This window comes from Nesoenas mayeri (assembly GCF_963082525.1).
Source record: "Nesoenas mayeri genome assembly, chromosome: 3".
NCBI lineage: Eukaryota > Metazoa > Chordata > Aves > Columbiformes > Columbidae > Nesoenas > Nesoenas mayeri.
In genome coordinates this window covers 98,344,008-98,357,733 of record NC_137544.1, presented here as the reverse complement: position 1 = coordinate 98,357,733, position 13,726 = coordinate 98,344,008, and the positions used below count along the sequence as shown (strand labels likewise).

The following is a 13,726-nucleotide window of genomic DNA, read 5'->3' as shown; positions in this document are numbered from 1 at the left end:
AACCCAATATTTGTAATATTGAAGTCGAGGAAAACATAGACGAGAACACAGATATAGAGAGTATAAAAGTAATCCTGTAAGGTAAAGAAATAGTATTTTCCTTCTATTTTGTTTTTCTTTATTTCAGTGTGATCGCTGTTTGCCATTGTACAATGACAAGCCTTTCCGTCCAGGTGACCAAGCTCATGCCTATAACTGCAAACCATGTCAGTGTTACAGCCATGCAGTAAGCTGCCACTACGACTTAGCAATAGACCCTTTTCCCGAGGAACACTACAGGGGCAGCGGTGGAGTATGTGATAATTGTCAACACAACACAACTGGTAAGTCATATGAAAGAGAATGGACTGTTTGTTTTGCAGTTGCTTTTTGGCTAAGTCTTGTATCAGTTGAAATTAGTGATGCTCAACGTCTGACATTCCAATAAATTCTCATGGATATGTATTTTTAAAGTATCCAGGTAGTGCAGTAATTACAATTGTGTCAATACTCAAGCTGTAGGAAAATGCGGCTAAAATTTCATCCAATCTTGTGCAAAATACATTCCAATAGATAATTAGAATGTATAGTTTCAAAGCTGTTTCCATTACATGGGCGAGACCATTTAAATCCAGTATATCAAATCTGTCCAACTGAATGTGTTTAACAGATAACATATTAAAAATGTTGTCAAATCTTGCTCTAATGTCAGTTTCTTGCTTATTGAGCAAAGGTTTCTGTTTTGTGTAAGAAGCATATTTGAATATATATATATTTTCTTTAACAGTTCTTTTCTATTTCAATTTTCTTGCTTTGTCTAGTAAAGGGAAAAAAAGAAAAGTTTCAGGTTCAACGATAATTTTTCCAAAAAATGTATAGGCATTTGCATGGCACAGCTTTTATATAAGTGTGGTATTATATAACAGATGGAAGTTTAATGGAGTAAAACATAGTTTGTAACAGGTTCATTGTTTCATATGCTCTGGATCACTAAATTGGCAGGTAGAGATGAAAGGTGCATTAAAATGGACGTCCTGAAAATTATAGAATTCCCTCAAAGGAATAGAGTCTTTAATTTTGAATTATACAGCTAATTTTAATGAATTGGAAGCCATAATGCATAACCTTTCTTTCATGCAGGAAAGAACTGTGAGCTGTGCAAGGATTTCCATTACAGACAAGCAGGTGCAGATCTTTCAGCCATTGACGTTTGCAAACCTTGTGACTGTTACGCAACAGGCACCAAAAATAAGAGCCTCCTGTGTGATAATGTAAGTAGCATTAACATGGAAAAATGGCAAAACATTAATTAGCTGGGTAGACACCAGTAAGATTTTACAAGGTGTATTTAGATGGTGACCACTTTATAAAAATGCTTGAGTTCAGCCTTTTCAAAATAATTGACTTACATTGGAGACTGAAAGCAGAGAAAAAGCAGAAAGCAATTTGAGGTGTACCATTGCAAAGTTTTTCATCTAGACCAGCAACAGACATAAAAGATGCTGCGTGAGTTTTTGTAAGTGAATAGTAGTTTTGGGATACTAAGAGGTACCTGTGTATTCAGTAATGTTAAAATATCCAGGTTTTGAGTGTTTTTGAAGTTCTTGATACTGTCTTAAAATCACAAACAGATTTTGAAAACTCAGGCAATAAGCTGAGCCTGAAATTGTACTAAAATTACGGTAGTTTTCGTTGTTTCCCTTTTAATTCATAAAATCTATTTAAAAAAAAAAAAAAGTAACCCACAAATTAATGCTGAAATGGTAACACCATTAGCTGTGCTTTTTAAGCTCACACAACTCATTGACATGCAGACATATAGTCCGATAATAAATCTGTAACTTTCAAAATGTACATTAAAAAAAATGCAGAAAGTGTCCTGGTGGACAGCAGGATGACCATGAGCCAGCACTGTGCCCTTGTGGCCAGGAAGGCCAATGGCATCCTGGGGTGTATTAGAAGGGGGGTGGTTAGTAGATCGAGAGAGGTTCTCCTTCCCCTCTACTCTGCCCTGGTGAGACCCCATCTGGAATATTGTGTCCAGTTCTGGGCCCCTCAGTTCCAGAAGGACAGGGAACTGCTGGAGAGAGTCCAGCACAGGGCAACAAAGATGATGAAGGGAGTGGAGCATGTCCCTTATGAGGAAAGGCTGATGGAGCTGGGTCTCTTTAGCACGGAGAAGAGGAGACTGAGGAGTGACGTTATTAGTGTTTACAAATATATAAAGGGTGAGTGTCACGAGGATGGAGCCAGGCTCTTCTCGGTGACATCCAGCGGTAGGACAAGGGGTAATGGGTTCAAACTGGAACACAAGAGGTTCCACTTAATTGTGAGAAGAAATAGCTTCTCAGTGAGGGTGACAGAACACTGGAACAGGCTGCCCAGGGAGGTTGTGGAGTCTCCTTCTCTGGAGACATTCAAAACCCATCTGGACACATTCCTGTGTAGCTTCATCTAGGTGTTCTTGCTCCGGCAGGGGAATTGGACTAGATGATCTTTTGAGTTCCCTTCCAATCCCTAACATTCTGTGATATATTAAAGATATACTGTGGATTGTTCTCTATTCACATGTGACCTGTCCATTGCCAAAATCCAAATTTTGTTAGGAATAGGGAAAAAGCAGCTTCTTTGTCTGAAATGTATTTTAAAGACATTTTAAAGATAAAACTTGCACTGCAGGAAACTGAGATGGAACTTCTTCAGCTTGTTGCCACATTTCCTGTCTCTTCTTTTTTTCCCAATTTTTTTTCATAAAGCCATCTCTAGCATTTTTAATATGATGTCTCTTGTTAGTGCATTTTCTTTAACAGGATGCTCTGGCAGATCATATTGTATTTTCATCCTTGCTACTGTAGTGGTACAAATACATGCTCAGTTTGACTCTGCACCTTCACAGTGCACTTATGTCAGTGCACATACTGAGTGATATGCAAATTTAGAACCATGAGATTTTTAAAATAATCCCCTGTAGTACAAATAAAAATTAATTTCTAATTTTCTGTCTTGCAAAGTTGATACTTTTTGCTGGGATCACAGAAAAAAACCCTTCAAAAACACAGATATAATTTTAGGACCATTTTTAAGGTATAGGAAAAATGAAAGCAAATGCTGATTTGCATGTCTATGTTTTCTGGTGAAATGTTAACCTTAAACAACTGCAGCTGTTATTAATAATGAAAGGAAAAGTAGTTTACAGAAATCACTGATTACATAGTGAAATATACAAGAATGTTGGTGAAGCTTGATTATGAAAATATGAACAAGGAGATAAAATGGGAAAAATGGGGGAGACTATTGCTCAATATAATGTCAGTTGACTGCTGCAGTAGAAGCAGAGCAGGGAGAAATGATTAAGTGGCATTAAAGAACAGATTAATAAGGCTGGGGACTAAGGGCTGAAATGAATTACTTGAAATAGGAAGGCATCATTGAAGGAAGTGTTTCCAAATTTGACCTGTAGAAGATGGAATTGTAAGGAATAAGGATCCTACTCATGAAAATTAATTGTCCCATCACAATGATAATTTTTAAGGAAATATGCCAAAAATGGGCCAGAATACACTTTTATTTTACCATTTTCTGCAGTTCATCGATATTTTATTCTTTTTGCAAAGTGCCAATCGTGTCATTATGTTCCAAGAGGATACAGAGTTCTAAAACTAATTTATTCAATCACACTTAAAGCATATTTACTCTTCAAGTTAAGTATTATTAATGTAGATAGTTTACAGGATGGATGGAAGAACTTGTTGTAGAATGGTTACTCCCATCTCGGTTCTTGGGACTGAGTATGAAAACTTTGTGCCTGTTCTGTTCACCTTTTTCACCCTACCCTTGGTGAGAAATACATGTAGGTGTGTAGCATTGTTCAGTTCTCATACATCTGTAGGTCATGTCCACGTACGGATCAATGTGTAACTTCATTTGTATTTTAAAGTGGAAACTAACTTATTTAAAACTTGAAAATTATAACTTTATGGCTTATAGTAATGAGTGAGATTTTGGAAGAGTGATATAGCAGTGCATCCACAAGCAGTTTTTGCAGGGAGAGGTATTCCTTTGAGACTGGTGGGTACATGAGAGAGAATTACTACAGCCCGATAAAATTAGTTCACTTCCATGCAGCTTATTGACATTTCATCAGCGTAGAAAAGATACGCATTGATCACATCCTCTTTGTGAACATTTGTCACAAAATATTTCAAACAATCAGAAAGTCCAGATGAATTATTTGAGGTGCCTGAGTTTTATGAGAGTGGAAGAAGAATTGACTGCCTCTTCCCTTTTCCCTAACCATTCACACACTAGAAAATTCTGCCAGAACACTGCTGATGTGATCATTCTTGCTCTGTATAGAGAACTGGAGATTTATTTCTTTTGGCCCTTATACCACAATCCTTGACTCATTTTCTTGTGCTGCTTTTTTACCCAGACTGCTCTACAGATGCTTACATATTCAATCAGGCACAGCAGTTTGTAGTCCTTTCATTATTCTATTATACTATGCCGTATATAATAGCATGAAAAAAAGCACCCTTCCCAGGGCATTTGTTTCTAGGCGAAGCTGAAGGTGCTGCTACTGTTTTTGCCTAGTCTTTGGAAGTACCATTCTGGTCTCAGTGCATTTAGGCATCTATCTTTATTGAGTTTTCATTGATTTTTGAAAATTTGCTCTTAATGTACAAATAAATATTTATCATATGCTTATTGGTGCAAAGATGCTGTACTTTACTGCAGAGGATATTGTTCAGAGTTGCAAAGACTTAATTGCCTTCTGCCAAGGTGGCAGCTGTATGGTCTCATGTTGCAAGGAAACTCTTTCTAAGGCATGAAGATGGACAGAATGTTAGTTACTGTTTTCTTTGAAGAGTCAAATGAAAACATAAATTCCAGTGCTACCAAGTAAGATTTTGAACAGGCTTCAGAATTCACCTTTCTGTACACTTCCTGAATATTACTCTTTTTGAGTTTCTTCATTTTGTTCCCTCAGAATTTTGAATGTTTGATTTATTTTTTTAATGCAGAATGTAGAAGCTAGCTAATAGCTGTGTATTTTAAACCAAAATAGAATCTTTATTTCTGATAATTTTGTTTCTGAGATGATAAATTCTTTGGTATAAATAAGAATGAACATTGCTCTGCTCTCATTTTTTCCATCTACACAGTTTTTAACCCACTTATTGTGATTGACAATAAATAAGTAACAGGAATGTGTGTTACAAGGGAAAGAATGTAGGTTAAGGAGCTAATTAAGGGCATTTCAGTCAACAGATATATCAAGTAGAAAAAGGAATATAAAGGATGTAAATGTGTCAATGAAAAGTTCATGTGCATAGTGGAGTCCATAAAAAAATCAGGTTATAAAACACAGTGTGTATTCTGAATCCTGGATTTCCCTTTATGGAAGGCCTTTAGTCTTATTGCTAAACTGAAGGAAAATTATCTTTTTATGTTAAGCAATCCCATGCCTTCATTTCTGATGGGTTTTGTACCATGGAAATGCTGCCTTTCTGTGTTAGTTTATCAGGTTATTTTGGGGATTTGTCCCACTCTCACCCTTTGGAGTGTCCTCGGCAGATGGTAAACACCTCATTTTACATTTTGAACAGAAGTAGTAGAAAGCTACTGATTTTTGAAAGTCATATGTGATGACAAGAAGAGATAATAGGGGAGTGAAAAGGAACTTCATTTTCGCTGCTTATGCTATTGTCAGTTCCCAATGCTGGCATACTTAGAGTACTCTCAGGTATTTGGTGTGTGTGTGAGCCAGCACACCCTACACTTCTCATTTCCTAAACAGAAGAAAAGTCCTCAACCCTCCTGCTCCCCCCTCCCACTTCTTGAGTTTTCAGTCAACTGGATACTGTGGTCCTTGCCAGATTTCTGTCAAATAAGAAGGTAGAGAGAAGTGTGTGATTAGCTTTTATAACAAAAAGACAGAACATCGAGATTGAGATTACTGGCTTTGCCATTGATTGGTACCAATGGCAAGATGAGCAGAAAGAATTTCATGCAGGAACTAAGAATACCCATTGGTCTTAAAATGTGAGTTTTAGGGCAATGCCAGCTGGTCAAGGGAAAGGTGTTTCTGTCCTGGTAGAGACTAAATAATTGCAATTAGTAGTGACTCAGCCAATCACAAAAGATGATTGGTTTTTTTTTGTCTTTGTTGTTGTTGTTTGGCTTTGTTTTATGTTGTGTTTGTTAGTTGGTTGGTTGGCTTTTTTTATTGTTGTTATTTGTTTGTGGGTGGTTTTGTTTTGTTTTGTTTTGCTTTTTTTTTGGTGTGTGTGTCATCTGTTTTGGGCTTCAAAACCATAAGTTAACATTTGTAAAAGAAACTTAGAAAGTATCAGCTTTAATTTTTCATTTAGTAACATCAAGCTGGATCACATATTTATTCTCCAGAATTGGAGAGACTTTCTGATTACATTTCTGGCAATATGTTTCCTCTATTACAGACACCTAGGAATAGCTATTCGAAATTATAAGGACATCCAAGGAGAAAAATATGGTTTTAACTTTCAGAAAGGCTTAGGCCAGCTATTTTTTTCAGCAAATTCAATTTTATACTTTAGGAATACAAATGGTCAACAAGATTTTACATAGTTAGCAGATGATACATACGTGTTCAATATCTACTAGACAAGTGACATGACTAAATAGTTTGCTCTACCCTAAGCAATAATTAAGACAGTTCTTTGGGATATGTCGCCTTTCGTCCTGAGTACATAAATCTCTTCCTAAGTCCTTATACAATTTAGTAACTGGACATTGAGAGAGTTCCTGAATGGGCTCCTCTTTGAATTTGTGATTCTAGATGTGATGAGTTAAAGTGTCCCCTGATTAAAGAGTGGTTATCACTACAGTCTAAAGCAGTGTGAACTGCTTGGTATATCTAAAATTCAGAAATCACAAGTATTCTGATTCCTGATTAAGGGCAATGATACTGTAGCTGTGATTTGTGCAGAAAGAAATTGCTTACTTACTTTTTATAACCGCTTACATTCAAGGATATGGGACTAATGTGTGTTTCTGACGTAAATTATAAATGACACAAGGGATATATGCCAACTCAGCATCAGTGATTTTCTGTATCAAATAACAATTGTAATTATGAGGTCCCAAGATACACCACCACTTGGTAGTAATGCTCAGCTAGACTCGTTTTTGTAGTGAACAATCTAGACAGGTATTTTCCATAAGTGATTTAGTACCATGATGGTCATGTTAATAGACAGGTTGTTTCTGTCTGCTTACTGTTTGGGTCAGAACCAGTCCTATCAGGTGGAAGCAACAGTAGGGCAAATTGCTTTCTGCTCCTCTATAACCTCTATAACAATTAAAGACTGTTTCTTCAAATAGCAGATAGCTTTTGGATCAGGAGGGGAAGGTTCAGTATTATCTCCAGTGCGTAACTGGTGAAATCCTGGTTAACAAACTCTTTAAATATTAATTGCTACCGGTTTTCTCAGGGACACCATTGTTTCCAGAGTAAGCGAAATTTACAGAAATAATAAAAACAACCACCACCACTTTGCTTCATATTTCACTTGGATTTTTAGGTGGTTATAGAAATGGTTTGTTCTACCCATTTTGATGTCTCCTTTTTTGTCTTTTCTTTAGAATGCCTTTTTTTTTCTGTTTGACTTTTCCCCCACCCCACTCCAGACTTTCGAATCAGTGTTATGGAAGAATGTCAGCGGGTCATTTACAGATCCTCTAATCTGGTACATAGAAACCTATTTTCAGATCTATTAAGAAGCAATCTGATAAGCCTTCCGCTCTAACAAAAACTTTAGTTTCCTATACATTCTTCTAACTGTGCCATGAAAGACTTTCACTCTTTTTTTTTTAAAAAACCAGGAAACCAATTGCCACTCGTATTGATTACAGATGGAAAACTCTTTCCTATGTGACAGCAAGGTAGGAGGAAATTTATATAGGGAGATCTCCAAATGGTTTCATTGGTTGGTTCCTAGAGAAAATGTGAATTATATTCTTCAGTTGACCAATTATTTCTCCCTCATTCTGAAGAGTTATATTTATTCTTCTGGCATATTTTTTTACCCTATTAAAAGAAAGTTTGGGGACATACATTTTCTACAACAGAATGGGATGGAAATTACTGCTTCTTGTATTGTTATACCTTGACACTTAAAATTATGCTGAAGATACTTAGCACTCAGTAATCTACACATTTAACTTCTTGCATCAGAAAATGGCTTTTATGTGCTCACAATTAGAGTTGGGTTTCCTTGTATTTATGATAAGAACAGCCACACTGGATGAAATGAGATTTTTATCTAGCACAGTATCCTCTCTGATAGTTACCAGGAACTGGTGTTAAGAAGCATGATCCTTCTGTGATGTACTTTTCCAGATTGTAGTTATTAGTGGTTTTGGGACTACCTGAGTTAAACTCAGGGTTTCATCTGAGTTGTCATGTTTGGTGTCCACATACGGAATTAATCTGACTAATTTTTTTAATGTACTTCAAATAAGTGTATTTTTCTACACATTTGTAGTGTGTAGAAAAAAGCACTTTTTCATTCTTTTAAGTTTGCATTCTGATAATTTACTGGGTGTTCTCTCCTTATATTGTGAGAAATAATGAATACTAATTTTGTAATCTATTCATAATTTTATAGAAATGTATTCTCTTTATCTTAGTAATCTTTTTACAAACTGAAAAGTCTTTTTATTTAGTCTCTTTTCATTGGTATCTTTGCTTATTCTACTTCCTCTGCAACCTCTTTTCTTTTAGAGGGGGTAACCAGATATACAAATTGTGCAGAATATTTATACACAATAGATTTTTATAACAGAATAGCATTTTCTGTATAATTTTCAGTTCTTTACCTGATAATTGCAGTATTCCTATTGCCTTTTTAACTGCCTCAGAGCTTTCAAATGATTTTTAGGGTGAATGGAGCAGCTTTAACAGCTCCTTTCTTGAGTCACAGTAGCTAATTTTGGACTCATCACTGTCTAACTATAGTCAACACTGGTTTTCCCCAGGCATTAAATTTGTAGTTCTTGATGTAGAAATTAATTTGGCTTTTTTGATCATTTATTTGGTTCAGTATATGTGATATACTATATTTCCTGATGTTGCTGGCTTAAAGAATTACAGTGGAATTATGAAGCATGAATTTTCTTTGGGAAAAAAAAAAAAAAAAAAAAGAGTACCAATCTTTTCCAATATATCAAACGTGTGTTTTCATTACTACTAATTTGCTCTATGCAGAAAAAGGCCACTAGTCTGTAGAGCTCAGAAGGTTCCTTACAGCCTTTTTAGGAGACTGATGTAACATTTATAATTTTATTCCTCTTTTACTGAGATTGGTTGAAGCAATTAATAACTCAATAATTTTATATTTCAGTTCATCTAGAACTCTTGGCTCACATGTAGTCACTTACCAAGGAGTGAGATTCTGCTAAAATCCTTTTTCATCTGACATTTTGGTTTGAAACCAGTCTTGAAAATTATTCCTAAGGTGGAATGACAACACCTCTTTCATAGTGAACGGCTATGAAATATTAATAGTTCCTTTGCAGTCTGTGTTGTGGTTCTATCTTTCTTTTCCTGAATGCTACACAGAATCACAGAAGCATTAGAGGGTCATCTGCTCCAGCTCAAAGTAGGGTTGTTGTCAGCACTACATCCAGACATTATTTTTTCTGGATGAGTCATGATACCTCTGGGGATGCAGATTCCACATCCCCTCTGGCCAATTTGTTTCTGATGCTGTACTTGCCTCTTAGTGAAAAAGTTCAGGTGTCCAATCTGAAATCTGCTGATCATACCACTTAATTATTTTTTGCCCTCAATGATTCTTGGGCAGTCTTCCTTTGTTTCTGACATAAAATTCCTTAAAGCCCTAAGCATGCTGCTCATTAAAAGCTGACTTTTGTGTTGTCTTATTCTGGTTTTAAAACTTGGTGGTGGTAATTTTTTCTTATTTAACATCCTTATTTGGATTTGATTTCAACTTTTTGAAGATGACTTCTTGCATCTAATGCTTTCCTTCATGTGGTAGCTGTTGGAGTAACTTTAAAGTCTTTTTGGGTGTAAGTTATGTGTTGAGTGTTGATGGGGTAACTTGATATAACTCTTGCTATTGTATAATTTGAGTATGCTATGACCACTAACATAAAACGTTTCTTTTACAGTTATGTGCTAAACTAGGTATTTTTCTTCATTTAGGATTAAACTCAGACTTGCTTTCCAAATCTGAGCTCTCTGATGAATGGCTGTGATGCATGACTGGGTCTCTAATAATACTCTAAATATCTAGATCAAATACAGTCTCAAAGGCAATAACTTGAAAATTCTTGTTGCTATTGTCTTGCCTTTAGTTTATAAAATTTTGTTTTCTTGGCTTTTTAATATCTCCACCTTCTTGAAAATGTAGCTGATACATTAGTAATAGACCTCTAACATGAAGCATAGTGAAGAGGTTCTATTTGACTAAAGAATCCTTTTATGAGAAGGGGTAGGAATACATACTTCTTTATAACTTTCATTCAGTGTTTTCTGCACTGAGAATTTAGTGTTAGATGCTGAAATACTGTATTTTATCTTGTATTAATAAAGCTTAGAGCTTCATTGCAGATGGGTGTGCTAATAACATTTATTTTAAGTGGAACTTGCCTCAGGACTCTTGTTTCAGCTTTACCTGATTCACAAAAAGAAATAGAAAATTGTTAAGAGAAATTGAACTACAGCTGTTTATGTTGTAGATGAATAACTAGTTTTGAATGACTGCTTTTTCATATTTGTAAATAGTTGCACTGAAAAAAATACACTTACCTAAAGAAAATTACTTATAAACTAGAATATGTTTGCTGCCATCTCTGCATTGCCCAGAACACTTGAGTTAGAAAAGCTAGTTTTTGTTCCTTGATTATGAATTCTAAACCTTTTGCCAATTCACTGCTCCTGCATCTCAGTGTTGCTTTGACCCCCTGTTTTAATCTGTGTTGTGTATTGACTGATGTATTCATCACTGGTGAGCCCCCACTTTGAATCCTATGTTCAGTTTTGGGACCCTCACTACAGGAAAGATATTGAGCTGCTGGAGAGAGTTCAGAGGAGGGTGACGAGGCTGGTGAGGAGTCTGGAGCACAAGTCTGATGAGGAGCGACTGAGGGAACTGGGGCTGTTCAGCCTGGAGAAAAGGAGGCTGAGGGGAGAACTTATTGCTGTCTACAACTACTTGAAGGGAGGCTGTAGCATGGAGGATGTTGACCTCTTCTCACAAGTAACAAGTGATAGGACAAGAAGAGATGACCTGAAGCTGTACCAGGTGATGTTTAGATTGGATATTAGGAAAAATTTCTTCATGGAAAGGGTTGTCAGACACTGGAACAGGCTGCCCAGGGCATTGATGGAGTCACCATCCCTGGAAGTGGTTAAAAGATGTGTAGACGAGGTTCTTAGGGATGTGTTTTAGTTACATTATGGTTGGACTCGGTGATCTTGAGGGTCTCTTCCAATCAAAATGATTCTCTGATTCAATATCTTCCATTTGTTTTCCCATCCCTGTGCCATTGCCCTTTGGTGCCCTGTGGTCAGTTTTCCCATCATATGAGAAAGTGATGAATATAGAGATTTCTGCCCCTGCCCCAGCTTTCACAGGTTTGAAATAGAGAGAGCTTCCCAGGAGCCCTTTAATCTTGCACAAAATGTGAGACAAATACTTCCAGATCATGGCCCAGGCATAGCAAAAAATGCTTCAGCTCCTTCCAAATAGCAATGCTACTCACTGAAAAAGTAGAAAAGGACCTTCATGTCCCACCACTGTAGTGGAATGCTCGGATCCCCACTGAACCAAGAAAAGAGGGAGAGATTTTCAGATACTGAGCTGTTGGGTCAAGTCCTTCTGTCAAGAAAGCGAGAAATCCATATTGGATGAATAATCAGAAAGGAAATCTTTCAAATTTGCTTTGTTCTTATTGAACTAACATTTTCACTAAAATAAATATGCATACAGTCTGAGCAAAAAAATGCAGAACTTGACCTTTGAAAATAATAGTGCTTTGCAGTAACTGTGATTCAAAAAAACTACTGTTTGTATTAATAGAAGTCACCATTTATACAATGCAATTTTGTAATTATTCTTTGCAGTTTTCTACATCCAGATGGTAAATATTGTCACATTGTTTACTGAGTTCTTTTTTTCCTTCTGTTTTGAAATACAGGACTTTTAATCTCTATTTAAAAATTGAATAGTTATACTCTGTTTAATATTTCTCTGGTTTTTTGTCTCTCAACAAGTTAAAAAAGTGTGTGTTACACAGGTTTATTTTTTTCTGTTCCATTTAAAGTTTTCTCCTCCCCAGCTTAGACTCCCATTCGTGTTGCTAATGAGTGTATCATCTAAAAATAGATATGTTCATCATTCTATAATATTTTGTATCTTTCTAGATTGGAGGCCAGTGTAATTGTAAGAGACATGTGTCTGGCAGACAATGCAATCAGTGCCAGGAAGGATTCTACAATCTGCAACAGTCAAACCCTGATGGCTGCAGTCCCTGTAACTGTAATACCTCTGGGACAGTCAATGGAGATATTACCTGTCACCAAAATTCAGGCCAGTGCAAGTGCAAAGCAAATGTTATTGGTATGTGCAATGCAAGAGTTTGGAGCTATTTTTCTTGTTATCTCTGGCAATAAACCACACTTGATTTCTAAGTGAAAAGTATAGTAAACTTCATTGCTGAAGGCAGATCATAAAAATGAATGAAATTAACTGTTGAAAAATTATTAATTTAATAATTCTATCAAAATACAGCTTGAAGCTTAGTTTAATCAACCCTTTAGAAGTTTCTTTATGGCATAGCTACATTAGCTTACATAGCTCCGTACTAATAAGTCACAGAAATAATGTAATTTGCTTACTGCATAGATGTTTCTTTTAGGAAATTAACACTTTTTCAAAATGTTTTATACTTAATGAGTTCTAAGCAAATCGTTTCCATGCTAGTTTTCTTAATAGACTGAAATAAATGGATTTTTTTTCTCAAAATATTCTGTGCTACAGGGTCCTTTGTGATAAATCTATCCATTTTTTTCTATTATATTTCTTTGAACTGTTCCTATGAAATGCAAAATAAGTCAACATAATTCCACAGATCATGTACATAGCTAGGGTTAGTTATCAAGGGCCACATAATTTTAATTTTGTAATTCAATGCCAAGCTGATTATAATAAACTGCTACCTTCTGTGTTATTTATCATTTTTTTTACAAGACGTGCTTTTTTGTTTGTTACTCCCACAGGTATTTTTCAGAAATTAGATTTGATTATAGCAATTTATTACTTCCAGCATATTTGAGGGGAGCCACAGCCACATAAGGACAAAATTTATCAAGTGCCCAAAATACACAGTATATATAATACACTTTGAAATGTTGATGTATGGGAATATTATGCAAGGAGAATTTCCTGATAAAGTGAGCCTTGCATGGTAACTGTACATGTCTCAGACCATACATATGTCTCGAAAAAAAAAAATAAAAAAGAGAGATCCTTTTCTGCTTTGTTATTAACAGAATTAGTAATTTATTTTTTTTCTTTAGCTAACCATGGTTGTGGGTTGTATTAACAGTGTTCAAGTATATGTAAATTTATTACTCACTGACTTGTGAATATTGATTTCTTTGTAATATTATCTGTCTTTGTTTCTTCTAATTTCTTAAAGCAAATACAAAATACCAACAAATAATTAAAATAACTTT

At 35.6% G+C, this 13,726-nt stretch overlaps 1 protein-coding gene across 1 annotated transcript in view; it reads left to right on the top strand.

Moving 5' to 3' along the window:
- USH2A (usherin) overlaps positions 1–13,726 on the top strand; it is a gene marked incomplete at its 3' end in the record, with an annotated part of 383,577 nt that overhangs the window by 53,824 nt on the left and 316,027 nt on the right. The window contains exons 9-11 of the mRNA XM_080341535.1: positions 128–323; positions 1,120–1,250; positions 12,413–12,608. Coding sequence (XP_080197661.1) covers positions 128–323; positions 1,120–1,250; positions 12,413–12,608 — 523 coding nt within the window. The remainder of the gene's footprint in view (positions 1–127; positions 324–1,119; positions 1,251–12,412; positions 12,609–13,726) is intronic.